The 27,871-nt window shown below is 41.4% G+C and overlaps 4 protein-coding genes across 5 annotated transcripts in view; 3 read left to right on the top strand and 1 right to left on the bottom strand.

The window, feature by feature from the left end:
• Positions 1–5,796, bottom strand: part of stx8 (syntaxin 8) — a 43,499-nt gene extending 37,703 nt beyond the window's left edge. The window contains exons 1-5 of the mRNA XM_008278485.1: positions 5,688–5,796; positions 4,226–4,325; positions 4,024–4,118; positions 3,638–3,748; positions 542–675 (exon numbers count right to left, since the gene is read on the bottom strand). Of these exons, the coding sequence (XP_008276707.1) occupies positions 542–675; positions 3,638–3,748; positions 4,024–4,118; positions 4,226–4,325; positions 5,688–5,704 (457 nt within the window). The 5' untranslated portion in view covers positions 5,705–5,796. The remainder of the gene's footprint in view (positions 1–541; positions 676–3,637; positions 3,749–4,023; positions 4,119–4,225; positions 4,326–5,687) is intronic.
• Positions 5,797–7,738: 1,942 nt separating this feature from the next.
• On the top strand, positions 7,739–12,673 carry LOC103354893 (TBC1 domain family member 24-like). The gene is made up of 11 exons (XM_008278484.1): positions 7,739–7,932; positions 8,066–8,274; positions 8,398–8,659; positions 8,779–8,892; positions 9,087–9,503; positions 9,587–9,826; positions 10,608–10,763; positions 11,193–11,256; positions 11,429–11,527; positions 11,638–11,896; positions 12,024–12,673. Exons 1-11 carry the CDS (start codon positions 7,739–7,741, stop codon positions 12,197–12,199), a joined length of 2,190 nt encoding a protein of 729 aa, XP_008276706.1. The 3' UTR covers positions 12,200–12,673.
• A 717-nt stretch (positions 12,674–13,390) lies between these two features.
• Positions 13,391–18,251, top strand: LOC103354891 (oocyte zinc finger protein XlCOF6.1-like). Of its 2 annotated transcripts, none has more exons than XM_008278482.1 (3): positions 13,391–13,532; positions 15,592–15,649; positions 15,766–18,251. In XM_008278482.1, exons 2-3 carry the CDS (start codon positions 15,601–15,603, stop codon positions 16,884–16,886), a joined length of 1,170 nt encoding a protein of 389 aa, XP_008276704.1. In that variant the 5' UTR covers positions 13,391–13,532; positions 15,592–15,600; the 3' UTR covers positions 16,887–18,251. The 2 variants fall into 2 exon arrangements, with proteins under 2 accessions (XP_008276704.1, XP_008276705.1); XM_008278483.1 differs by lacking the exon at positions 13,391–13,532 and adding an exon at positions 13,557–13,657.
• Positions 18,252–18,883: 632 nt separating this feature from the next.
• Positions 18,884–27,871, top strand: part of cfap52 (cilia and flagella associated protein 52) — an 11,408-nt gene continuing 2,420 nt past the window's right edge. The window contains exons 1-12 of the mRNA XM_008278481.1: positions 18,884–18,944; positions 19,287–19,486; positions 19,656–19,792; positions 20,709–20,837; positions 21,058–21,157; positions 21,430–21,546; positions 21,906–22,006; positions 22,196–22,366; positions 23,602–23,750; positions 23,971–24,116; positions 24,857–25,008; positions 26,026–26,128. Of these exons, the coding sequence (XP_008276703.1) occupies positions 18,884–18,944; positions 19,287–19,486; positions 19,656–19,792; positions 20,709–20,837; positions 21,058–21,157; positions 21,430–21,546; positions 21,906–22,006; positions 22,196–22,366; positions 23,602–23,750; positions 23,971–24,116; positions 24,857–25,008; positions 26,026–26,128 (1,566 nt within the window). The remainder of the gene's footprint in view (positions 18,945–19,286; positions 19,487–19,655; positions 19,793–20,708; positions 20,838–21,057; positions 21,158–21,429; positions 21,547–21,905; positions 22,007–22,195; positions 22,367–23,601; positions 23,751–23,970; positions 24,117–24,856; positions 25,009–26,025; positions 26,129–27,871) is intronic.

Here is a 27,871-nt window from a genome sequence, read left to right as displayed (position 1 = left end):
ACCACAAGTTGAGTCGCTCACCATTACCCAAGTTCACCAGAAATCCCACAGGGAACTAGAAAGCTCCATGTGGTTTGGTTTCACTGTCTTAACAGGAATCCCCGTCCCCAAACTGACAATAACCAGAGCGGTAATGGAGACATTGCAATGAAGTGTCACATGGAGTCAGGTGAACTAATGTCTGGGTGTTCAAGTCATGTCAGAGCCAGGAAATAGAAAAAAACAGGTGTGGGCTTACAAGACGTGAATCACGATCACCTTTTTTGTGTTAGCGTAGATCACTTCAGCCACTATTACTTTAATACAAATCAGGCTGTGTCTCGAATCCTCTTGTTACTGATTAATCGTGCCTTTATTTCATTACTTCTTACTGGAACAGTGATGCAACATCTTGTATCTAAGTACTACTATTGGGTACTACACTCATATTCGGTGTGAAGCTCATGTTATGAAGAGAAACTTAACATCATACTTGAAAGCATGTTTGCTAGATCCCAAAATGACTGACTTATGTTGTTGTTCTACAATCTAGTGTACTTACCCTCAATGATTCGTTGCTGCTGCTGTTTGATCTCTCCAAACGACAGCCCTTTGGTCTCCTCTGATTCGTTGATCAGCCAAGGGTTGGCTGCATTGCCTCCACTGGCTCCTGCCCCTCCGGCCATCAGCGTGGACCTGTGACCCACAATCATAGCAAAACTTAAATTCCAAAGTGTTTCACAGCCTCCCTCCAAAAAATAAAAAATAAACAGCCTGTCAAAACAACTCAGCTTTTATTGGAGATGATGTTACTGTTACCGCAATCCAAATGTAGAGCAGCATCAGCTGAAGTATTAAAGATGAATCCCCCAAAGGGGCACTACAAGTGAAAAACTCTCAGTAGATTACCATGTACTCTTTTGTCAGTCAATCACCACTCTAGTACACAAACCTGAAACAACACTCATCGTGCACAAGTGACACACTCAATACAGGAAATGAGTGCAATGCACAGCAAACACCTGTAGAAGGCTTGTTCACTGTTCATGTATGACATCCAAACCCTCCAAATTAAAGAAAAACGTGTTAATTTAATCATTTGTCTTTTAGGATGTTTTATGAGTGACTGAAAAACACCAGGTTTGTGCAACACATAACTACTGCATGTTCATCTGTCACAGGACTGTGGACTGCAGTGGAGGGTTTACTCTGACAAAGTGACAGACCAGAAAGCTCTCTGCGCTGTAATGTGCTGTGCTAAACACCACTATGTGGTTTAAAAGCTATTCTTCTCTTAATGGCTTAAAGCTGTGCCTCAGACCCCCACCAGCCACGGCTGTCTTGCGGTGACGAGTTCAGGGTCTCTGTGTGAGGCTGGATTTAATTGTGTCTGCTGAGAGCGAACCGTCTGCTGGTCAAGCCCCAAAAAAGTGACCTGAACCACATGCAGGCTTATCAGCGACAGGAAATAATAATTCTGCCGTACCAAACTATATATATATATATTTGCTGAGGTACTGATGTGCGTATACCTCACCGCCACTCATAAATCTCACAGTGCGATGACTGCTTCAAGCTACTTCTGAAGTAAAGCACTGTGAGACTGTTCACAATGCAGGCGGGCTGAGGCTGATACCATCAGAGGAGTGGGTGAGACAAAGCATTCAGTCTAATCTCTCTAACATGTTTGATTACTATGAGACTATGTGCCAGCCCTCCACTTCCTCCATGCAAGTGCCCATTGTGTGAAGATCCAATTAACCAGTCAGCGGGGAGCGCCAAAATCAGTGAGGCACATCTCTTGGCAGCCACAAAGTACTAGACTGCCACCACTGGGGCCTGAGCATCCAGGTCCTGACTGAGTGACTTGGACAGGCGAGATTTAACTAATTACAACTACTTCCAGTGCGATCAAACACAAAGGAAAAGTTAGAGAATAATGGAGAAAAGGTGAGTGGGTGAGCTGAGCCTTCACAAATACACCCCAAGTCTGTATTTCGCTCAATATGAAATGGAGATGCTCAGAACATACTGTCTTAGGGATAGATTAAAGTCCCCTCGACAACCTCCATCACTTCTCTTCTACCTAAAGTTCTCACAAAAAAAGTTTTTAAAAAGCAGCTTAGATTATCCAAGCATGGCCAATCCACCCCCTCCCACATTCTGTCCTCAGAGACCACACAGTGGGAATGGGTCCTACCCACAAATCCAAATTACCCACCACATATCACTATTAAATTTAGGTCTCACTGAGCAAACTAAAAACCATATGACCACATGATTACAGTTTGCCAAGCTAATTTATTAGAAAATGTCATTTGAGATTTTTTTTTTTTTTTACAGAGCCTTTTATGTAAATGGGTGTGTGGTCTGTAAAAAAAGATGAAAGCCTGTGCAAAGCACCACTAAGTAGATCAATCCCAAAACCAAAGCTTGTGAAAGATATCAGAGAGAGGCAGACTCATATCAAGGCATGAGCAAAAGTGGTTCTCTAAATCTTACTGATCGACTGCTTGGTTTCACTCTGCTGTCATTTCAGTAACTCCCTGAAAACATCGACGATTACAAAGTAGACATTCTGTACTTGTACAAGATTTGTTCCATGTATTCGGTGCCTCTACGATGTGAAAACAACACGGAGGCGCCAACTAAAAACCCTCAGTAATGAAACAGACATGAGAAGCCAGAGGATTTAACCAACATGACACCATTTCCTCTTTCTGTCCAAACAAATATCATCTGGGCAACAATCTTACACATAGTAATGACTACCTGCTACCTAAGATTTTCAAAGCTGTCATGGTGCTGATGAGGAAGAAATCAGTAGTGGTATCCAGCTCCTTGATGAGCTCCACAAGTCGTACAATATATGTTCAGTGGAGAGCAATAAACTGTAAACTCACTCCTTTCATCTTTGTTCATCACCCGCACATTCATCTGAATGTGTGTGTGTGTCTCAGAGGGTGCCAAATGTGTGATCATCAGCGCAAAGCGAGCAAATCTCTTAATGAAAAAGAATTAGCCATGAAGTTAAGCGCCCTGTCAAAATGGCAGACAGGCGGACTTCCTTCCGAGTGATAGCACAGGCAGAGGTCACAGGACATGGGTCATACCGGATGTACAAAGACTTTCACCTAAAGTTAGTGACCGGTGACATATCATCAAAGCAGAGAATCGCCTATGACCTCTCTGGTTAAGAACATAGACAAGAGAATGAGGATTCATTATTTTTAATTGGACAGCCAGAGCAAGAAATTATTAAAAAAGAAAGAAAGAAAGAAAGAAAGAAAAAAAAAAGACGTCAAAGATGGAAATCACAAAATGAAAGGTGGCATGTTCTGAGTAGGATGCCCCCTAAAGCATCATGTGGTGATGCTTCGCTCGGCCCTTCTGACACTGACTGAGAGTGACAGATAGAAGTTCAGGGCGGATATATTCCACTGGAGGCACAAGGAAGGCAAATGAGTGAACTACTAGTATGAATTTAGAAGAAGCACCACACTGATCATAGATATGCTACACCCGATCTGTAAGTGGGCCCTCGTGGTCCAATTGTTTAAAAAAAAATTGTCCTTGTGTGATCCCACCCGTAACAATTGAGAATGCTTAATGAGCTCTAAGACATTCAGGGTAAACTAATTTGCCTCTACGTTAATACCTGGAGGGTTCAGGCTCTGTGATGTCTCCCTTGAAAGTGGCATTGAGCTGCTTCTCTCTGGTTAGCAGGTCGTCAATGAGGTTCTGCCTCCTGTCACATTCTGACTGCATTCTGATGAGGGAACGATAAGGTCGAAAGGTGCACAAAGTCTGCATTACTTTAACCGCCTTCAACAGACGTGTGATGTATTTCAAACTTGGATCAGAGTTTATCCACGAACACACTTGGTCACAGCGCACCAGTCAGGACGATCCTTTTCAAAACACTCTCATGCCCTCTATAGGAACATTGCTGTTAATGCAAGCAAAGAAAAAGGCTTCAGCTCTAAATGTAATCCGAGTCTCATGACATCCACTGCTTGGAACATTATCGGAAGAAAAGGATACATGCGTCGAGATGAGGAAGCTCGCAACAAACTCTCTTTAAGCTGGGCAATATTCTGTTTCAGCTTCTGAAGTGACGCCCGCAGTGTCATGTTTATCTGAGAAGACGGAAGATATGGACAAAAAAAACCTGATTATTACAGGAGACATTTCTCAGCAATATAACTTTATTCATAGATGTAACACAGAATATATATCACGTTACCTTTGCAGGGTTCCCCCCTGTCCTCTGCTGCCTGTTCCGTTCATGGATGTTTTCTGCTATTTCCTGGGCCAGTCGACAAGTGGCATCATAATTCTGTAACCTGTAGATCAACGAATGGGATAAAAACGGAAATGGACCTTTTGTTACTGAAATGCAAGCTCAGACAAATCAGTAGAATAAGGTTCAGAGCATTTTATTGTTGTACCAGAGTAACGACAAGACTGAGCTGTTCGGTGATACTGTGCAGACTTTAAACATGCAACAATCGTATGATAAAACAAACCCAACAGACTTAATCCTATTGAGTTTAACTAGCTACATCAATAAAGATAAAATACAGTGCCTTTAGTGTCATTGTATTCCCATCAGTGGTATTAAAATCTGGCTCTGTGGTTAGCACCGTCGCCTCACAGCTAGAAGGTTGCCGGTTCGCACCCCAGTTTCTGCGTTGAGTTTGCATGTGATCTCTCCGGGTTCTCCGGCTTCCTCCCACACGGTCCAAAAGCATGTTGAGGTTAATTGGTGATTCTAAATTGTCCATAGGTGTGAATGTGAGTGTGCTTGGTTGTCTGTCTCTAAGTGTAGCCCTGTGATAGACTGGTGACCTGTCCAGGGTGTCCCCTGCCTTCACCCTGAGTCAGCTGGGATAGACTCCAGCCCCCCATGACTCTAGTGAGGATTAAACAGTGTATAGATGATGGATGGATGGATGGTATTAAAATCATGAAAACATCCTCCATCAAACACAATCAATCCCACATCACAATCATAAAAACCACACGACAATAAATAAATAAACAACATAAAACAGCATAAAAGAAACAAGGCAGGTAGAAAGAGTAAAGTGCCATAAGTGCCTGGTTATAGATAATAATGTTTTATATATATGGTACAGATACGTTCAGTACGTTTGCAGAGTCACTGTGTGTTTAATAATGCTATTATTCACACAGGAAGAGGAGTATTGATGTCTCATTACTGATGCTGGAGTTGAGCAAATACTGTAACTACAGATGGTGTGAATACAACATTAACTGTCAAGGCCACCTAAAGCCTTCCCTGGTCTATATTGGTAAGGAATGCAGCGTTAATGTATGATATTGTGAAGCGTTTGCGTCAACATATTTTAGCTTAGTTGGGCAAAACAGAAACTGAGCAGAGACACTGTTCATCATGTGACATGTTAAACATTACCTTTTCCCTCTTCTGACTCTCCTAATGTAACAAAGATTCTCTGAAGTAGATGCAAGGATAATGCCTAAAAGCGACTGTCCTTTGCCTTGACAAAATGAGATCATTGAGTAAATACTTGCTGTTGTTGTGTTTAGCTAATCCTCATAGAGAACCGCTAGCCGCTTTAGCTAGCTGAGTACAGAGCAGCAGTCCGGCGTAGAAACGATATTTGTTGCCGTTAAGAAAACACCCGAGTCAATTTATTCTACCCTTCTAAAGTATTACTCACCAGGGATCCTGAGACATTTTGATAAAAGTCAGCTATGAAGCGAGATCCCACTTATTTTTGAACCATCCGGCAGTAATCACTGGCAGACCGTTTCTTGTTTTGGGTGTGACGTCACTACGGCACACGGCGCAGACCAATTTACCCCGAGGCTTCGCTTTTCTGCCCTGCGTTAAAAACAGAGAAAGAGCTGCTGAAAATGAGTTTTTTTATGCAGGTAGAGCCACACAAATTATGATTAATGACAGTGTTTTTTCTCATAAAATGTATATGACTTTATATTGTGTTGGTGGTTTCTTTGTTTATATGTTTTGTTGTTGTCTGTTGTCTTCCTGTGACCCTTTCCTAATGGGCCTGGTTCTGCTAGAGCTCTCGAGTGATCTTTGGATTAGTCAAGTTTTTACATGTATAATTGTTTATATTTGTCTGGTCAAGTTTCCACATTTATTAATATTGTGGGATCTTAACCTTACTATTTAACTAAGTGAGGTAAATTTGTAGTTTATTGAATTTTGTTGGGTTTTAGCCATAATATATTTAACTTACTCCTGTAAATTCATATCATAAATACTACTGTAAGGTCTTGTTCGGTCAATTTGCAATGTCTGTCTTATTTTTCTATTAGAAAACACCTCGGTTCAATCACTGTTGTGACTTTATTGTTGTTTATACTATGATATTACTATATTATTAACAGGGCTAATAAGCTCTGTGCATTTAAAAAATGTCCAAAGATCAAAACAATCTTGACAACAGCAATAATTGTGTGACATAATACAGTTTGGTGCCTTACGCAAGTAATAAACACAATGAATCCTCTTGTCAGTTTCAGTACTTCAACTTTCTCGACTTATCCTTGACAAAAACAACCCACATGCACATCCAAGTCCATCTGCTCTGTCACAGACATGATAAAACTCTTAGTCATTTTCTGCAAAGACGCCAACTCAGTCTTTACAAGGACGGTCTTGTTTGTACCGTGGTATCAGTCAACACAACCCGACGTGGGGAACGTGTTTCTCATGATGAGGGAGGTGCTTCTTTGGTCGTCATATAGGAGAGAGCAGTAACATAAAGTGACATCATGTAAACAGCTTTAGTGGATTTTATTAGAAGTCCCTGAGCAGCATGAGAGGATACACAGATTATAAGAACACAGCAGTTTGTCAGGCAGACTTATCACAATACGAGCCTTCATAGATTAGATAATATTGAGTCCGACTGATGTGTTTGAACTACTTTCATTGCTTATGTCTTCTTACGTATAAGATCGAATTTGGAAGTGCCACAGCCTTCATGGAAACTGACATGATGGAATAACAGCGCACTGCCTTCAGTCAGTATAGCTTAAGAGTTTGTTTTTCAACTGCATTACATGTGGTGCCCACATATGGGATAAGTACTTGCGGTGGTTTTATGTTTCATAACCAAACAATGGTTGTGTTTAGATGAAAACATGCGTATGTTGTGTAAAATAATAGTCTTTGGAAGATTTCTCGGAATTGAGTTCTTTGGCATTTTCATGCAATTTCAGAGAAAAGGCAAAGTCGACCACAGGATTACCTTCCCGTTTCCAAAGATTTACATTCTGAGCACTGATTTCATGTCAGTAAGAGCATTTGGGCGAGATGTTAACTGGTCACATAATGAACAATCAGTTGTGGAAAGTGAGTGAATGTAGGTGACATAACAGTTACATATCTGCATTGAAGCGAGACCTATTTAAGGACTTCTGATCATTAAAAGTTGTTTTTTGTTACATGACCTGGAAATTTTGCAGCCTTGTTTGTTGGTTGTGTTTATGGTGGCTCTGCTGTCTGGAGACTGATGACTTCTAAGAACGAGACACTGCATGTTGCCAAAGTTACAACAGTAAAATCCGTGGAACTTTTCACTTTCAGTGCCTGAGTCACCATAAACAAAGCACGCTCAACTCACATGACCACAGCCCACAGCCCTATAAAGAGCCCCGATGCTCAGAACGGGCAGCTAGTAACAGGAGCCACGCTGCCTTTCAACGTTTATTTCTTCAAAGAATGATTGACGAGTGGCAGATGATTGACGTTTCACGAACACCGGAGTTCTCCAATTGTGGAAACATTAATTCAGTCTTACACTCTGATCAAGACCTGAGCTCAATGGCGAGAGGTGGAAGGCAAAGGTCTCACTCCTACTACAACCGAGAGGACGTTAAGAACTATGGTGTGGAGATACAGAAGGAGGAAAGCTATCGAAGACCTCGCTCCAGGTGTGTTTTCATATTTAACTTAGAAGCTTGTGCTGTTTTAAAAAAAAAATTATGAAAAAATGTTTGCTCACTTGCAATCATCATTTAAAAAATGACTGACTGCATAATAAATATTAAATCAAATGCTCTGTAGGTCATTCTACAGTTATGAGACATCAGAACTGTACACTGAGTATGACGTGGGAAGCTTTACGAGGTCCGGTCCGCTGAGGCAGAAGACACCCTCCTCGCAAGTCAAGGAGCAAGCAGCAAAAAAGGAAGAAGAAGGGTCCACTGTTCGAGTAACCCCTAAGAAGTCTAAGTCTAAAGCGAACAAGATTTCATCCTCTAGAGACCATAACGGTAGGAAAAAAATATTTTACAGTAGAATGTAGATTCTGCCACCAAAACAAAAAGAATTTGTGAAGTCTGCTTATATTGTTCAGGAAGTGAAAGATTAAAGGTCTGTGTGCATGTCTTGCTCAGGCAGTAAAGGCAATCTCAAGTCCGTTTCCATGATGACCATCTCTGAGTCGGACAACTGGGAGATTTGTTCCAGCTCCGGCATGAAGTACGGACAGTTTGTGGACTGGGAGAAGATCGATCCTGAATCCGCAAAAAGATACCAGCAGATCCTGATGAGTGAGCACCAGAAGCTGAAGCGTATGGGCCGAGAAGGGTTCTGGGCCTCGCCGCACACACTGAGGGCCAAGGCTTATTACCACATCATCCACAGCCTCAACTCCAGGTTAGGACTTTAGCATTAAATATCACACATTCAAATGCTTTTTTTTTTAAGGTGATTGACATAACAGCTATGCACATTTTAACCGATCTGACTGTAAACTGATGTTGTGTCTGCTGCAGGACTGTCACTGCAGACCGAGATCTCTACTATGAACTGGCCAAGAACCTATTTGGAGAACAGAAACTCAGCAATCACCCAGTACCAGAGTACATGGAGGCTGGAGAAATACCCAGGTATGTTTATGGGATATTGGATCAGAGGGATTCTGCTTTCCTACAAATGAAATAAATAAAAACAAGCTGTGTTACAGTATGTGGTGAGTTTGACCATCACATGCTCCTGATTTGTGATCGCAATCAAACATATGCATTTTAGAGCTGGAGTGGAATATAACCAATCCTTTCTTGCTCTTTTTTTTGTTATCCAGATACTGTCTCAACAAAGCAGGCCTAAATTCTGTTAAAAAGATCCTCCTCTGCCTCGGCAAACACTTCCCAGACATGAACTTCTGCCCCATCCTGCCTGCTCTGGTCTCGCTCATCCTTCACTTCAGCGAGGATGAAGCTGAGTGTTTCTTCAGCGTGTCCCGACTCATCAGCTACGACGACCCCAACAAGCGTTACACTGACCAGACCTTCCTCACCTACCGCGCCTCCTGCATGACCTTTGGCGACCTTGCCAACAAGTGCTGCAGAGGCATCCGTAAGCTGATCGCCAGCTCTCACCAGAACCTTTTCGAGTTTTACTCCGACTGGATCATGTGGATATTCGCTGACCTTCCGTTCACGTACGCCATCAGAGTTTTGGACGTCTACCTACTGGAAGGCTACAAGGTCCTCTATAGGTGTGTTTGCTGCTGCATTTTCACATGTAAACAAAATGGCATAACCAATATTTCAGGAGTTAATATGCAATTATTCTTTTCAGGGTGGCACTGGCTTTGCTCAACCTCTACAAAGTGTCCGTTTCATCCCGAGTGGCAGACGTGGAGGATTTTAGAACTGACATGAAGAGTTTTGTGCAGAACGTGGCTCGCCACTGCACCGTTGAGAAGCTTCTGGAGAGAGCGTTCATGATCCCGATGGCGACGCGGAGAGAGCTCAACCTCTTGTTCAACGCCAATAAGGACTCGCTCATGCAGAAAGGTGTCAGCACGCACCAGAAGAGGTGGGTTAAAGCTAACGTTGTCATAAATCAGCCAATGAGTGTTGGAGCTGAATCTCAATCTACCAGAAATTAAACTATGTGTGAGATAGCTCCTACGCATAATGAAGCAATAGGAGAAGATATTTAGGTCTCACTCAATGTATTTATTTATCGGATAGTTGAATAAGCATACAGAGCTCTGGATCAAACTTCTCACCTGAGCACCAACAAAGTTAATGTCAGGGCACGAAGTCTGACTGACTGCCTCTCCCTGATCCGGTGTACTTATACTATTACATGAGAATGTGTACAGAATGTGTTGCAGCCACCTGATTGGCCCCTCCATGTCCTTGAGTCTTCTTTCACCATCTCGTAGGTGCAGAAACTTGCCACCCTGAACCCTCAGTTTCTCCCTCCTGCAGATACCTGCTTGTGACAGAGAAACACACAAACCACCAAATCCTGTCTCCACTTACACTTTCTCATGCTGCATTGGTTTATCAATTGTGTTGATTATGCCTTAAGATAATAATGTGAGATTAAGATAATAATAAAAAGTGAGGAGAGTAACACCAAATTATCAAAATATGAAATAATGTGCGTTTAGTATAATAAGAGATTATCAAAACATTAATATAACACATATGATCCTAACATGAGTCGCATGTTTGTATTGATGCAGTTGAAGATTTTTTTAAAACTTCTAAATAAAGACTGGCTTTGTGTAGTTTTAAATCTGCAAATTTCAATTTATTCAATTCCAGTTTTAACATATCATTGCTATTTTTAATGTTCCATAAAGGCAGTCGGTCGAGACGGTGGACTTTGGCAACTTCAGCTCCAGCGTTGTAACAGGGACTGAAATGAGAGTGGTCTGGGCCTGGATACCTGAGCGTTTCGCCCTCTTCAGTCCCATCAGGTTGTTCAGTGCAGCTGAACACGGAAGAAGTCTCGCTTCGTGAGTAACCTTTGTGATTCCAATCCCAATGAGAAACTACTGGAAAAAAAAAATAGAATTAATGAGCTGCTACTTCACAGACATGAATAACGTCTGGAGCTGTTAATATCGTATAGCACTGGCTTTCGCTTAGTCTATTCATACTTGTATAAATAAATGTTTTATGGATTAATATCTGCTGAAGACTGTGTTCCCGCAGTGAAAAACACGTTCTCAGGTCTTGTTATGTAACGGTTACAGTCAGCAGGCAGTGTGTTTTCACCATCAACATGTTTATATGGAGGGTGAAAGTCAGGTCACGTCAGCAGTGGCACACATCCCGACTTCCCCGAATAAAATAAGCAACAACTTCTGACATGGAAGTTTTAAAGCTGAAGTCTTTTCTAGCATTAAAACTAAATATATATATATATATTTTATTTCACATAGATTCTATTCACATGTGGAAGGACACGAACCAGCGGTGTTAATTATCAAAACGGTGGATGAAGAGGTAACTTTACATAATATACTGAATACGAAGGTTAATTAGATCCTTTCCTCATGTGTGCTTTTCTTTTTGATTTCATTTTACAATTAAACATATTATTAATGCTTAAAAGAATGACAATTAGTTGAAGGAATATGCTTTGTATGCCACTGAAATCTTATTTTTCATTTCCCAGGTGTTTGGTGCCTTCCTATCGACAGATGTGATAGAAAGGCGAAAACACGACTCCCAGGGACTTGCATATTTCGGAACTGGGGAGTGTTTCGTTTTCACGGTGAGACACATCACTGCTTTCTCCCTTTTCCAGTTTGACTTTGGTGTGTTCTATTCAGGTCTGCTGCCTGTGGGTTCTGTGTCAAACAAGAACTGTGATCACTCTTCCAGCTCCGTCCCAGCATGGAGCGTTACCAGCAGGCCATGGTCAACATAATGACCCGAAGAGCTTCTTCTCAGCAGATTCACGCCAGCGTCACCTCCGCAGCAACCCTGACCTGCCCCGCCGGGACCCCACAGAACCCCAGCTACCTGACAATCCCCTTCACTGCACCGTCAGGGGAACCCATGACCGCCAAAGAGCCCAAGAGACCTAAAGAGCAAGAGGCCTCCATGTTCATAGCAGGCGACGACAGTCGGCTCGTTATCGGTAACGTCACTTAAACATGTTGTTAGAGGGATAGAAAAGAAGAACTGTGAAGTAAACAGCAGTACAAGCTGACAGGGGAACTCTGAACAGCATGCAGTGCTGATGCAGCTTCTGTGTTGTCTTTCAGGTGGGGATGGGGGCCACGCTCTCTGCCTGCAGGACGATCTCGAGGGAGGATACACCGAGCTCTGTGACACATTCAAGAGCATCCCACTGTGCAAGGGACATTTCAAGATCCAGTCCCTGGAAGTATGGGGCATTCAGAACTCTATTTCCTTTTCTCACTGTTTTCCCTCTCAGTAAAGTAATGAGAGCGGTCTGGTGACTTTTGCGCCGAAGCAGTTTTTGTTGATGCTATTTAAGTGAAATTGTGTTTTTTTTTCATAGCGTTCAGATATTTATTTTGTGAAATGCAAATTTATACAAATATTGTAATGCAACTGAGTGAGATTTTACTTGATTTGTCAAGCCAAATGTATGTGTAGAAGCTTAAATCATTTATTATGTCCTACTGGACTTCACCGTCCACATAAACAATGGTTCCTATCTCAGGGTACACAAAGACACACAACAAACAACAATCCAATCATCTTATCACAGAAGGAATAACCAATACCATCTGGGCCAATTGTGACCACACTGTAAGAGAAATATTACAACTCCATCTGGTTTTACCTCCCAGAAAGTCAACCTATTTTATAAAGCATAATGCATCTCCTGTCCCCACACAGCAGAGCAGCACAACAGTACCTGTAGAGAATGTATACTAAGTCTAACAGCTTATTTTTTATTATTATTATTGTTTTGCAAGGTAGTTGCATTTAATTGATTGCAAAACTAAAATGAATGTACTTTTTATCACAATCATTTGTTTGTCTTCTTAATGTCTCATAACTTATTATTGTAAACATTATTGTCTTGTTTTTGTAATAAAGACAAAAGCAAATAAGTTTCTGATTGAAAATATAAACATGAGTTTCTGAGCTCTCTCTGAAATCTGGAAACTGTCAACACATGTGTGTGTGCACAAAGCAAGACAGATTTTAAAACATTTTTTATAGCCTTTAATGGCTTTTATAAAGAAGGTGTCACTAGATACACTCGCAAATTTAACCAAATCAGGAAGTATTTGTGCAATTGCATTAGCTCGAGCAATGGGGTCTTTCTACATATTTAGAATAACTTACAAAAACTTCACATTAGTGTGTCCCTGCAGGACAAACTATATGATCCCTGCAGGTTAGGAAACCTGTGCTGCGTTTCTGTGCTGTTGGAACTATTGCATGTAGTGTAAGTGTCTGCTGTACCTTGAGTCATTTAAGTTGCTCGACGCATAGAAAATGCACACGTTCTCCTCATAATTAATACCGTACCACAAAGCACGTCTGCACCGCATTAATGATAGAATTAAACAACTACGAATAATATTTTTTTCCCCCGTCTAACCACAGGTACTAAACTTCCGCGGTGCATTTGAAGGTATCACAGAAGGGGACGAGCATCAACCCCAAATTGCTTTAGCTTGTTTAGCAAGTTGCAGCGACTAGCGACACTAAAAATGTGAAGTACGGTAAAAAACTTTACGCCTCACGGACAGAAGATGTGAGAACGTTGTCTTTTCAGGATTATTAGACAGGTGGGACTGAATCTTATTTGCCCTACTGAGTCTTGTACGGTGAAGTTAGCTAACATGTTAGCTTTAGCGAAAGTGGCTAGCAAACGTTGTGTAGCTGTAGCTCTTTGGCTGCATGTGTGTCCCAGGTAAACACTGATTTCATCTTAGGACAGTCTGTGTTTTCTTCTGTTTTTCAGACGGTGCCACGTTAAACTGAGTTCATTAACATTCCGGCACAGTTTCCTTACAAACGTGTAGCTCGTACATACATACAAAAACAACATGTGAGCTTTCTGAATCTGCACCCACCGCTGTCCGCTTCCAGATGCAGCCCACTGTGGTCGCTCAGGTGTTATATACATAGGTGCTTTTTCTACGTGTGTTTGGTTTGGCATTTCCTTCATCTTCCTCTTGCCAAATAAGTTTCTTTACGTGCAGTTCGACTCCCCCCAAAGTAGGCATTGTAAAATAAACAACAGTCTGATGGATCATGTGGTTGATTTCAATTAGGGGATGCAGCTTAGAAATATTGACTACTTAATCCTGCTTCTGTTCAAACTGGCCACCCAGTGCTCAGAGAGATGCCACGGGACTGAATGTTAATAATCAACAGAAAAAACTTCCACATAGGGCAGCAGGGTGATACCACAGCTGCTGCTTATCCAACCAACCACATTGGGTACCTAAAGTTTAGTGTGAGTGATTAAATACGAGTTAACCCAGCCTTACCAAACATGCTGGGATGTAACAGCACCTTGTAAACATGCTCTCTCTCTCTCTCTCTCTGTTTGGTTGTGTTATTTTCATGTATTTCACACATTTGCATCATGACTCCAGCTCATTTAAGCAGAAATGTGATCCACTAAGTGATCTCTCACATGTGAAATGTGATGTTGCGTGACTATGACACACATGCAACTGGATGTCACTGAGGCAGCATGTTGGTTGATATTAGATATGTCATTATTCGTGTATATGTTGACGGATGAGATTGTAAATTATTGCAGAGGTGATCTTGCAACATCTATCCATCCATCCATTATCTATACACCGCCTAATCCTTGAAAGGGCCAGTCTATCACAGGGCTACACTTAGAGACAGACAACCAAGCACACTCACATTCACACCTACTGACAATTTAGAATCACCAATTAACCTCAACATGTTTTTGGACCTTGTGGGAGGAAGCCGGAGAACCCACGCTGCAAACTCCATGTAGAAAGATCCCGGGTGTCCTCACCGGGACGCGAGGCAACGATGTTAACCGCTGATCCACCTTGCAGCTCCATCTTGCAACATCATCATCTTTTTAAAAAATATATATATATTTATATTGACGCTTATGTTCCAAAGCAGATTCTCTTACATCAGGAATTCGCAGAACAGAACAGACAAAGACACAAAACAAATTCCTTGATTTTTAACTTGAGGTATCAGCCAGTGATTTTTACATAAAATATCTTGCAAAGCCCATCTAGCTGATCCCTCCCATTAATATGCACTTAATTGGACTGGGTTGTGCCCAGCTCACTGTTAGTCCAGCTGCTGGAAACTGCTGTTCAGCTGGAACAAATGTCCACAAAGGCTGTCACACTGACTTTATCAGTATTTACTGACAGCGCTAAAAAGTGTTTCTATTCAAAGCAGGGGGGGGGGAGTGTTGCTCGTACACTTCATTACTTTTGTTTGGCTTTTGATGTAAGTGTGTAATTAGAGTCCAGCTGGTGCCAGACATTAGCAGCGGTGGGAGCTACAATGCTTTTCTCCGCTTTGGCCTTTTTTCAACAAACTGTTTTGGCACGAACTAGCTGGGAGTGCTGCCAGAGAGCAACTCAGAGTAATCATCTTCATAATGCTACCGCTTTAATGAACAAGTTGATTGATTAATTATTAGCAACGTTTAATCCACGATTAATAATTCATGTCCCTACTTTTGCCGGATATATTCTTTTCAGATTTTAAAAATATCAATCAGTACTTCTTACCGTTTCTGAAAGCAGTAATGCTGAATCACTGCCCTCCATCATGTGAAATAAGTCCCTATTCCTCTCTGTCTTTTTACGTGTTGTATGTCAACAGGCTGCAGCGATGGGCCCCGACACTGCGCCTGTCCCTAAAGCAGAGTCTTCAGAGGAAAGTATGTATTGATGGTTGTTTGTGTTCATTTTTTCTCCCCTTTAGTCGGTACTTCAACAACAAGATATCTTTAGTCTATTTAGACGTCTATGTCATTTAAATTTGCTTGTTCCCCAGGTCCAGGAGCAGTCGTGGTGAAGCTCGTCTCAGAATCAGATTCCAACGATGCTTCAACTGCCACTGAATCTGAGAACTCCAAACAACCAGAAAGCAACATCTCAGACAAGTGCTACCCTTGCTCTGTCTGTGGCAAGGTGTTTGACAGACCGTCGAAGCTGGAGAGGCACAAACCTGTGCATACGAGAAAGCCCAAGACGGTTCATCAGTGTAAGCACTGTGATAAGAGCTTCACGCAGCAAGAGAAGCTGCTCCGACACCAGAACTGCCACAATAGGACTAACAAGCATCCCTGTCCTGACTGTGGAAAAGTGTTCAACAGGCCTTCAAAGTTAGAGAGACATAAACGCACACACTCGAAGAAACCAAAGGTGCCTCATCAGTGTTCCTACTGCATGAAGACGTTCAGTAAACTTAACAAACTTGTACGTCACAAGCGGATGCACACCGGGGAGAGGCCTTTCACCTGCTCGGTCTGCGGAAAGGGATTTTCTGAGTCAGGACACTGCAAAGCGCACGAAAAAACGCACGAGGAGCAGCCAGAAAAACCTCATTCCTGCGCAGACTGTGGAATGTGCTTCTTCAAGGCCTCGGAGCTCCGTCGGCACTTTCGCTCCCATACTGGAGAGAAACCTTTTAGATGCACCTTGTGCGAGAGCTGCTTCTCCCGCTCAGAGGGGCTTAAAAGACACATGAGGAGCCACACAGGGGAAAGGCCATACAAATGCATTATCTGCGGCAAAGGATTTTATTCTCGACAGGATTTGAATATTCACGGATTGACCCACTCGGGAGAGAAACCACATCTGTGCCCTGTGTGCGGTAAAGGCTTCTCACAGCTGGGCAACATGAAGGAACATGAACAAAATGTTCACATTAAGTCAGAGAAGTACATTTGCAATGAATGTGGGGCGACTTTCACACGGTACAAGTCACTGACGAAGCATCAGCGGACACACACGGGAGAGAGACCCTACCTGTGCCTCGTCTGCGGTCGCCGGTTTTCATGGAGCCATTCTCTCAGCAGACATCGAAGAACACATTCACACAGACAGATGTCTATGGACGCATCTAAAGACACGTCAAGTTTTGAAGGACCCTCTGAAAACCCCAGCAGCTGAAAATAGCCAGAACATCTTTATAGAAAGCACAATTCATTGTCAAGTAGTGTTTCCAGAGAGTCAGGAACTGACAAATTGAATTTACTTGTTTGTATTGCATTGACAAGAAGCTTTTTAACTTTTGTGATGATTTAACTTGCTGCTGGCTTTTTTATTTGTCCGTAAAGTATCACTTTGAAGTTCTTATTATGGGGCACCAGATTATCTCCATTTTTATCCCTAAGAATAGTTATTTATCAAACCCAGAGAGTAAACCTTCTTTCACGTGTGTTTACTGGCATATGTTGGCAGTTAAAATTCATGTTGTGCCTAAAATATATCTGTTTAAGCTCACTTCTGGATGTGGGTTAGCTCTGGTCACATCTTCCTTTAAGATTTGGATTTTTAGCAATAAATTTGTTACAAGCAAAGTAGAATTGCCTTTTTAAATTGGCTGAAATTGTGGTTTATTATGCACCCAAATTAGTACAAATTGGCACATAGTTTATTCCAATCTGTGTATAATTCACTCTTCTCATATTTAATTAAGAATCCAAATTTTAACAAAAAGAATCTTATTTTATAATTAATTTAAAATCCAATCCAAAAACAACACCAACAGCTTGTCTCTCCTTTTTTTTTGCTGAAGTCAAAAATAGGAAATCAAACCAAAATATGATTTTGATATTTAATTTGTCTGATTTCTGTGGCCACAAAGTTACTGACTTGTTTGTGTTTTGAACTTGCAGCAAATACCCTGCAGCGGTGGCAGATTTTATGTTACAGACGTGAGCTTGAACATTTTGTGCGTGTGAACAGATGTAAACTTTTTCAAGGAGTCATGGATGCAAGGCGTTACAATAAGTCAGCTCGTACCATCGCGTGATAAAAGTCACCAACTTTCCAGTCACATAAATCAACAGATCAAACATCAAGATCCACTTTGGTTATTTGAGTGTAAAATCAAAAGTATGTGCTGAATTCTTAAATGAATAACTAAGAAATGAATGTGTTTTGTAATTTTCTCATTTTGGATTCTGTATGTAATATGGCAAGGAAGAAAAAATAATACTGAAGGGATTTTGTTACTACCAATGTGAGCCAGTTGCCCATCACAAAGACTCAAATGCCAAAAAAACAGACAGTTTTTGTATTCACTTTAAATTACTGTCATTCTTCTTTAGTGATTAGGAGCTCTTGTAGTGTTCTTCTATTCAGGTCGCCTGCATTACCAGTCACCACAGAACACCTCCCGTGTTTTCAGCGCTTACAGCTGACTGTAAGCGATTCAAGGCGTAAATGCAGTGGTTGGAACTATAGTGTGCAGTAGCAGTTTTCTTCTGATGTGAGTTGTGTAAACTTGAAATAAAGACCTTTTATACTTTTCAGGGGTTTTTTTTTTTATTGCTGTTGCATTTTAAATTGACATAAGGTGTAGTTGCATTTATTCTATTTGTCATACTATCCTTATACACCAGAGCTTACAGTCAATAAACAGAAACATTGCTGTGATTCTCTTCATAGTAATTTCATACAGTATACTTTAAAACATGTTTTCTTTTTAAATGTATACAAATATCACCATTATTGTGTATGATGTCTGTTTAATGTCCCAAGGAATTCTGCTGAATGTTGCTTGTGCTTGAAAAATTGAGAGTTTCCTCTAAGGTTCACTTTAGTTTTTCACTGTTTAGGCTTCTGGTGTCATGCTACAGGTCACAGATTAAGTAGTGTAGCGCAGACACAGTAAAAAAAAAAAATGTGTTTTGGGCTCGTAGTTGTACGATTTGTACTGAAACGGACAACAAAAGGAGAAATTTCCGTTAGCACCTAAATGCATCACAGAATCATCAATGGCCGCCCTGCGCGGACCCCTGCTGTTGCTAGGTGACCGTTTGTTGTTAGCTGCAACTGTCAGAAAAACCCGAATACCGGCACCGTTTGCTTTTGGAGACAAGTTTTAGTGTAAGTAGGAGTATTTTAACATTTTCAGGTGAAAGAGGAACTGGCTGTAAACCATGGCTCTTGGAGGACAAGACGTACCTCAACTGAAACTTGAGGCTGCTTTTGGGTTTAACGGTAAGTTGTTGTTTTTTTTTTTTTGCTAACTTTTGCTAACTTTACGACAACAAATCTGACGAGTAAGCTAATTTGCGCACGATAAACCCGTTACATAATTTTTGTTCATGGCTGTATTTAATGTCATATAAGTTTCGTGATAATTAAAATCTTCCAGCTACTTTTTCTTTGAAATATTTTGCGAGTGGTGCTGAGGGAGTTTTGCTAACCCTCCAGAGACCCCATACTATTTAAATACACTTAGCTGGACTACAGTCAGAGGTTGTGACTATTTTTGTGGTTCATCTTTGTGCATTTTGTCTAATTACGGCTATGTTTTTTTGTTTGTTTGTCTTTCATCAGGTCATGTGTTTTCTGGCCTGAGAGTCCATCCAGACAGAGAACACCTGATCTATCCTCTGGGATGCACAGTCATACTGAAGAAAATCGAGGATGGCAAGCAGGAGTTCCTACATGGACACACAAACAATGTGTCTTGTATTTCAGTGTCCAAAAGTGGATCATATATTGCCTCGGGACAAGTCAACTTCATGGGGTTTAAGGTAGTTGTAGCTATGATATGTTTTCCATAAGTTTCTAATGTGATCAAGTCACAAGTCATCTTCACTTTGGGTCGTCTGCTGACATTGTGAGCCACAAACAGAAAGTTTTATATAATGTTTTAGATGTGTTCCCTATAACATTTAGTATAAATATATACATTTTCCCCAGGCTTCAGTAATTATCTGGGACTATGCGCAGCGAACAGTCTACGCCGAGCTGCTGCACCACAAGGCTAAGGTGGAGGCGCTCGACTTCTCTCCCAATGACAAATACCTGGTGTCCCTTGGGGGTCAAAGTGATGACAGGTAAACATTAAGTTTGACTAATGCAGTCAGATTCTCTCCTAAATATCCAGATTGCATCATTTCCAGGTGACTTACTGGACTACTTACTTGTTTATTTCATATGTTCTCTCTTGTTTTATTTTAATTTTAGCTGCCTAGTTCTTTGATGTGATTTTTATTTTTTTTTTAACTTGTTGATTCTTTAATATTTGATTTTTTAACTTTTAATCTTCAGTCTTATTCTTTAATTTTTAAACAGCCTAGTTCCTTTGTTAGATATGCGTCCTATTTTAGCTAATTATTAATTTAATCTATAATCATCCATCCATCCATACATACATACATTATCTATACACCGCTTAATCTTTACTAGGGTCGCAGGGGGGGCTGGAGTCTATCCCAGCTGACTTAGGGCGAAGGCAGGGGACACCACGGACAGGTCACCAGTCTATCACACGGCCTATAATCATCATTTCTATAATTTGTTTTATTTGACTGGAGTTTGCATGTTCTCCCCATCCAGCGTGGGTTCTGTCGGGGTTCTCTGGCTTCCTCCCACAAGGTCCGAAAACATGTTGAGGTTAATTGGTGATTCTAAATTGTCCGTAGGTGTGAATGTGAGTGTGCTTGGTTGTCTGTCTCTGCCTTCACCCTGAGTCAGCTGGGATAGGCTCCAGCCCTTGCCCCCTAGTGAGGATTAAGCGGTGTATAGATAATGGATGGATGGATTTTATTTGACTGCTCTGCCTTGTCTTCTTGTGCCTTCTGTCTCAGTGTTTGCATGCTTTGACTGTCAAAGCACCTTGTGGACGCTGTTCTTAAAGATGCTATATATAAAAGTTATTATATCATTATTATTAACACAGGGTGTGGAAATTCACTCAACTGTACATGAACTTTACTTGTCGAGCATATCAGGTGTTTTCTGTGTTTTCAGTATAATTGTATGGAATATTGAGACCAAGCAGGCCATCTGTAGGAGTCCAGCTACAACCCACAGTTCTGGTCGCTGCCTCACTGTACAGTACTCAAACACAAATGACAATATCTTTGTTTCTGCTGGGAGGTGAGTGGATTTTGTCTACTGGCATTCTGTAAACAAAGGATCATTTGATATTATTTAATAACCCCTCATTTGACTTGGGGTGTGATTAATTAATTAAATCTCATTTCACCTGTTTATAAAATATCTGTATTGCTTTTTCTCAGCATCTCTACCTTCAGAATGTATATTTACATGTTATTCACTTAATGTATTTGAATATCATTGGTCCTTTTCTGTTCAGTGGAACATTGCGAGTTTGGGAATTAGATCCCAACAACAAGATCCAGCCTACAGACTGTAATATGGGCCGGCTGAAGAAGATGACAATGAAATGTTTGGAGGTATGAAGCCGTTACAGATTTGCATTCACTGCAGTTGAATGCCCCACCTTTTTAACTAGTTTGTCATTTTAAGGTCCACTTAACTTGTCCTTTGTCAAAAATCAATAATACAGCTGCAGTAGATGCCTTTGAGGGAGATATAACACAACATATGGAAGTGTATCTTCCTCGACGTGTCCTTGACTTAAACAGTAATTCTTTCATTTTGAATTGTCCAAATACATACAGTACACCAGATGTGGTGAATTAAGACGGTGTTGCTTGTGTTTCAGATTTCAGATGACGATCAGTTCATTTTCTGTGGCACTACAAGTGGAGATATCATGAAAACTTCCTTTAAGACCAGGAATCTGATTGACTGTGGTCCAGCTAAAACAAAATACAGCCTGGTAAGTCATAACAGCAGGAGGTATTTCATTCCTAACTGAACACTGTGAAGGTACTTTCAGCCATACTCATGTTTTGCCTGATAGTGATGGACTCCGCCTCTGGAAGTATGGCTCATGTCAAGTCATGTGTTTCATTTGATCTGCACGTATAGTTTCTTTTTGAACTTTTACCTATCATTAGGTAATTCCTTGTCATTTTAGAAATGCATCACATTTTCAGGATATGTTCTTTTACTGTGAGTCTTTTACAGCTTTATTAGCTTCCTGGATGTAATTCAGGCAGCACATGTACACATGTGTACATATGAGTGCACAGGCTTGCATGCTAGAAATAATTGTTTGTGCCCTTTTTTGTGTAGGGTGTCACTGCCTTAAAGATGTTGAAGTCTGGGCACCTGCTTGTCGGCTCCGGGTCTGGCACCTTCACTCTGTGTTCCGGGACCAACTTCAAAGTTCTTAAGTGAGTTCTACATCTGCATCATTTGTATCAGCCCCTTAAAAAGTACTTAAATCCATGATGTGCAGGATTCTCTGTCTTTCATTCTCTGTATTTTACACATGAGGCCTATTAACTAGGATGCTGACATACTGTAAAAACTGTTTTTTTTAGTGTTTGTTATGTAGTTCTCTTTTTCTTCCCCCACAATAGGGAAGTCCAGCTGGAAAAGGGGGTGACCTCCATCGCTTTAAGAGGAGAGGGACAGCAATTCTTTGTTGGCACAGAGTCTGCTCAGATGTACCGCTTCAGCTATGACAACTTCAAAGCTGAACTCATAGCCAGCAGCCACAATAACGCTGTCAAGGACGTCGCCATCCCTTTGTAAGTGGCACACAGACAGTTCACGGTGAAAGAGTCAAAGACATCAGTCACTGATTACAGAACATTTACCATCTGTTAGTTTTTTGATGGTTCAGATCGAGAGCCCGCCAGAGAGAATAAAATCACAAATGGCTTTGTTCAGCTTTTGAATTTGGCAAGAAATATATGTTGTAAACTGACTAAAATTCAGGGAACCGATACACCATCATGCCGTATCATAATTTTGCTCTAAAACTAAACAAGATAAAAGTATTTATGAGCAACGTTTAATGTCAATCATGTCTACATTTTGAAGATTGATGTTTAGTTGAGGCCATAAGCGCCTCAGTGCTTTTAAGAAATACAAATATCAAACTATGTTGGGCCAGCTGCCTGTTTACATCTTTATAGAACTCTTTAAAGTTGTGTGGACATGTGTTATCCAACTCCATACGATTTTTGTCACATGTTGTATAAACAAGTGTTGCCCTGTGCTTTTCCAAGCCTGACATAAGGGTACGATGGTGTCTGCAAGCACACAGTGACACATCAAAAAGTCTTTCCCGTAGATGTAGATTTAGAGCCCTGCAGCCAGCATTTTGTTAAGTCAGTTTTTCTACCTTTGTTGTTTCTGCAGCATGTCCTTCACAAACACTAATTTTGTCTTGTATTGCAAATACAAAAAAAAAAAAAGGTTGTATCCTAGAAACACAACCACAGGATTGTATGATTATTCCTAAGCCTTGAGAGTGAGTAGCTGTATGTCTGCTTAAACCAGGGGTGTCCAATCCTGGTCCTCGAGGGCCACAATCCTGCATGTTTTAGATGTTTCCCTTCTTCCAACACACCTGATTCAAATGATCAGGATCGTTATCAGGCTTCTTGATGATGAGCTGATCATTTGAACCAAAACATGCAGGATTGTGGCCCTCAAGGACCAGGATTGGACACCCCTGGCTTAAACCATAACTATTTCTCACAACACATCACTTCAGTTCCCTATTGTGCTCACTAGAGGGTGACATATCCATGCCACATGCATATCTGTTCACTATATGGTGAGAAACATGCTGTTGATTTTAGATATTTTGTGCCTAAGACCAAGTTAAAGTGTTGAATTCATTATGTCACTGTTTAAATTGATGCTTGTTTAAATGTACGGTTAATATGCCTTTGACTTACTAAGCACTATTTCATAGCTGCCGGTGATAACTCACATTCACGGTACCTTAATTCCACATTTGTATTTCTGTCAGTGCAACTTCAGAATTATTTGCCACCTGCGCTGAGGGCGACATCAGAGTCTGGCACATAGACAACCCGGTAGAGCTGATGCGCATCACTGTACCCAACGTAACCTGCAATTCCGTGGACTTCATGTTGGATGGACGTAGCATCATCAGCGGTGGGAATCAGAGGAGACATCTACAAACTGCTGACATTGGAGCTTATTACTACAAAAAAATAACTGAGTCTTTTTAACGAGCTGTAGTTTAGCCGTCAGTTAGAGTAGTGCAGAAATCTGCTTCACTTTTTCCGAAGTTACTGCTAAAAGTTTTAATGTACTGAACTGAAAGCATCTTCTTGATAACACACTGTTAAAAGCTGATTTCTCCGCCTTCTAGCGTGGAATGATGGTAGCATTCGCGTGTTTGGACCAAAAAGTGCCCGGCTCAAGCTCATCATCCACGATGCTCACAGGATGGGTGCGACTGCAATCGCTGGCACCAGAGACTGCAGGAGGATCGTCAGCGGAGGGGGAGAGGGACAGGTCAGTAAACGTAATATTAATATATCTATAACGGTTTCATAAATTCTGCAATGCTCACAGCAAGCACCGTGAACATGCCTCATTTTAGAATTGTGGCAGCCTGGTTGCACAGTGCACTATATTTTAAAGCCCTGCTTTTAAATTTAAGAAGCCACCTGCTGAATTATTGAATCATTCTTCTCTGTAGGTTTTTGGTAAATAAACTAAATAATACACTGTTACCCAGCCCGTTCCATATTTCATAACAAAAATTATCAAAGGGACAAATTGATCAGAGGAAAAGAGATATCTTTCTTAATAATTCGGTGTGAGTAGCAGGCAAGTTCCTGTCACAGCTATTGCTACACTTTTTAAAGAAGTTATTTCGGGATCACTGCAGGATGAGAGCGTGCACATCCAAGGGAAGTCTTCAAATTGAGACTTTCTGTCAGACAGTGAGTTAATGAGTTAAAAATCAGGTATTTAATGCAGATATTCACATGATTTAATCTATTACATTATATATTTGTGATACAAATGCAAAATTAGACTGTACACACGCTGCACGTACACATTCAAGATTTTAGCATGTGGTTGAGCACTTTGTCACAGTGTGATTGCAGATTTACAGAAAAACACAAGACACACCGTGGAGGACCTTTTCGATTGAGCATCGACTGATGCAGCTGCACTACAAATCACTGTAGCAAAAATGACAGCGTATAACCGTCGGGGTTAATGAGCTTGGGTTTATTCTTTAGGTGCGTGTTTGGGAGGTGCAGCATCATAGCCGTCCTTTGCCGGAGATCATGGCAATGCACAAAGCCACAATCACTTGTATCAAAATCAAGAGGAACGACAAAGAGTGTGTCACCGCCAGCTCTGATGGCGCCTGCATCATCTGGGACCTTGTGTGAGTATTTCATCTGGAGAGCCCGCCAGACTCCAGAACGGGCAAGAATAGAAACACACATCTCACACATGTATCATCCTTTACCTTTATTCCTGTATAATTAGTGTATAGAATGCAGTTTTGGGGGATCTTGCATACATTTTAATAGTGATATTAAATGCCATAAACCGCCGCTAAGCCGCTTTACTTTGTAATTAAATGTTTCTCAGTTTTAACCCACAGCTTGGTTTATTTTGCTGAGAGCAAGTGAGGTGAAAAAAGAAGTGGCAAGGCACATTACTGAATCACTTAATCACATTATTCAATGGAGAATAGTGTACGCTGCTGCTAATGATATACAAAGCCACTTGAGAAAAAGTGACAGTGCAAAATACAAAGTGCTGTCTTCAGGTCTGAATTGTAGTAATAGAGAAATACTGAAGCTGTTCATTTGTGTCTGGCTGCTACAGAAGGAATAAAATGAAATCCAGTGCATTCTTTATGAAAAAAAAGCTTGAAATCCTTTAATCTGTGGGCTTCTTCTGTGAGGAGAATAAAACCTTTAAAACTCTGACTGTGGTCACATTTTTTTTTCCACCGTCTATCCTCTTCAATGAACAAGTCTGTGGATTAAAGGCTTCCAGGCTGTAGTCGTCAAGAGCAGCATGGATTTCCTTTTTAGCATGATTACTAACAAGCAGATTTAAAAGACAGATAAGTGTCTAATTGAATCCACACTGACATCTTATCCAGACAGACACAATACGTTTTGTGTACACAGAGAAAATGGTGTGACACTTCAGGGCTTTTGCATGTTAGTTTTTCTTCTACATGTGTACAGATGGGCTTATTTTGTTCAAAGAATTGTGTTCAGAGGATTTCTTCTGAGCACATCAAACTGCCCCAGTCAGTACTCTGGTGTAAGAGCACTTCTACCACGTATTATTTTTCAAGACCAGCTCTGCTACCTGTGAAACTCATTCTCCTCTCTCCCTTCTTTTGCCTGGCCTCCTGACTCTCCTGCTTCTCCTCCTGTAGGCGATTTGTGAGCCTTCAAATAATTATCACCAACTCACAGTTGCAGACCGTGTGCTACCATCCAAAGGAATACCAGATCATCACCAGTGGCCCCGACAGAAAGGTGTGTTTTGCGAATATGTCTGTTTGAATCCAGTTCATTTCAAAGATTTTAGCGGGCAGTATAGAAACAGAAATGGTCTTAGAAGTTTTAAGCTCGGAGTTGTTTTGTTTGTTTGAATTCCCTGGCGCTCAGCTGTCGTACTTCCAGGAAAAAAAAGCAATTGAAATGAATGAAAATCCCTTAGGGTGCAACAAAAAATGCTACTCAACAGTCTAGATACCTCATTATCCCGATATTGTTATTATAAACTCCATTTGGTGAACATCAGGGGGAAAAAAGCCCGTCACTCTGGTAAGACCAGCACAGAGGAGCAAAGTAAAGACTTGCACAATCCCACACGCTTGCATGTCCACAGATTAGTTTGAAAAGCTTGTGATTTATTTCTCAGCTCATCTTAATTAAGCCATTGTGCTGGGTGCTAGTCACTTGGGTAAAAACACGTCTTTAGGTAAGTTCTGATTACCTCAGCACGCCTTATTTGCATAGGGTTGGAAGTTCACCGTGTCAGAAACGAAACACTTGCTTTTCCTGATCGTCCACCTTATCCGCCATCCCTCGAACCCGGCCACACACTCGGACCCATATTGCCGCCGTCACTGCACGCTGCGAAGCGAGGACAAGTCGTGCTGATGAACGCAGCTCTGTGGCTGTGCTGAGTGAGCAGGGGAGAGAGTGAGAAGGAGGTATTCAGAGAAGGTGGGAGAGAGGAGAGACGTGGAGGGGGGAGCGCTGGGGTGTTTCGTGCCTTCCTGCGGATGTGCCGATGCCACCCAAGCGCCAGCCAGATCCACCATCTGCTCATCCCAGGACACAGGCGCTCTGTCTGGGACAACAAATAACAACACACACACTCTCTCTCTCTCTCTCGCTCTCCTTCTCCTCACCCATCATCACCTCCCGGTTTTCCTCTATGAGTAAATTCACAGAATTCGCAGAACTGAGAGAAGAAGTGAAAAGGAAAAGGAGAGCAGCTAATAAGAGGGGAGCTGGGGGTGTCGGGTCAGAGAGAGGTTGTGTTAATGAGATGGATGCTGATGCTAATGATGTATTTTTGATGGCATGGTAAATAGAGAGAGTATGCTGCTGACTCTCGCCTTTTTCAAGGTACACTTTATATAACTGAAACCAGGTTGAGAGCATTAGTTCCAATTAATGTTAGCGTGTATGATTTGCTGAAAAGGTAGCGTAGCCTCGGCTGCTAACACAATAAAATAGTGCCCTTGCACCACAATATGAACTTAGATTACTGTGTGTCTGCATCTTTTTAAACAATCCGGCTAATCTTCTCTGTAGCTCCAGTGACTGTACGTTCGTTTTTATAAGGCGCACAGTATAAAGAGTGATGTTTCAGATCTGCTCCTGCTTACTGCTTGTAATTAATTTTGTGGTGGCCCATGTCATGGCTGTGGGCCAGCTTTCCAGGCTGAGGTGGAGGGAACACAGATGGGCCAAGACAACTCACACAGGTGGGAGTCTCTAATAAGCTGCTGAAATGAGATGAGAAAGGAGGGAGAGGTCGTGACAGTGGCAGAGAGGACAAGAGGGAAAATGATGGTGGGGGGAGAACATCACTCAAACCGTCATCATGCCAGGATATACAGATAACGGTGCACAAACGTTATATTAATACTTAGAAGTATGTTTCTGAGGCACTGATTTGTTCGCTGTTTGTGGTAAAGATGGTTTAAAATTGTACTTTGTTGGGAAACGTTTTAGCAACTCAGACCTTAGCTGTATACACTT

Source organism: Stegastes partitus, unplaced genomic scaffold (genome assembly GCF_000690725.1).
Source record: "Stegastes partitus isolate 25-593 unplaced genomic scaffold, Stegastes_partitus-1.0.2 Scaffold124, whole genome shotgun sequence".
NCBI lineage: Eukaryota > Metazoa > Chordata > Actinopteri > Pomacentridae > Stegastes > Stegastes partitus.
This window is presented reverse-complemented; position numbering and strand designations above follow the sequence as displayed.

What these genes read in the sequence shown, in the direction of transcription:
- LOC103354893 (XM_008278484.1), top strand. Translation starts at nt 7,739, where the DNA reads ATGATTGACGTTTCACGAACACCGGAGTTCTCCAATTGTGGAAACATT. An exon ending in TATCGAAGACCTCGCTCCAG is followed by an intron (nt 7,933 to 8,065) that starts GTGTGTTTTCAT and finishes AATGCTCTGTAG; the next exon opens with GTCATTCTACAGTTATGAGA. An exon ending in GAGGCTGGAGAAATACCCAG is followed by an intron (nt 8,893 to 9,086) that starts GTATGTTTATGG and finishes TTTGTTATCCAG; the next exon opens with ATACTGTCTCAACAAAGCAG.
- LOC103354891 (XM_008278482.1), top strand. Translation starts at nt 15,601, where the DNA reads ATGGGCCCCGACACTGCGCCTGTCCCTAAAGCAGAGTCTTCAGAGGAA. An exon ending in AGCAGAGTCTTCAGAGGAAA is followed by an intron (nt 15,650 to 15,765) that starts GTATGTATTGAT and finishes CTTGTTCCCCAG; the next exon opens with GTCCAGGAGCAGTCGTGGTG.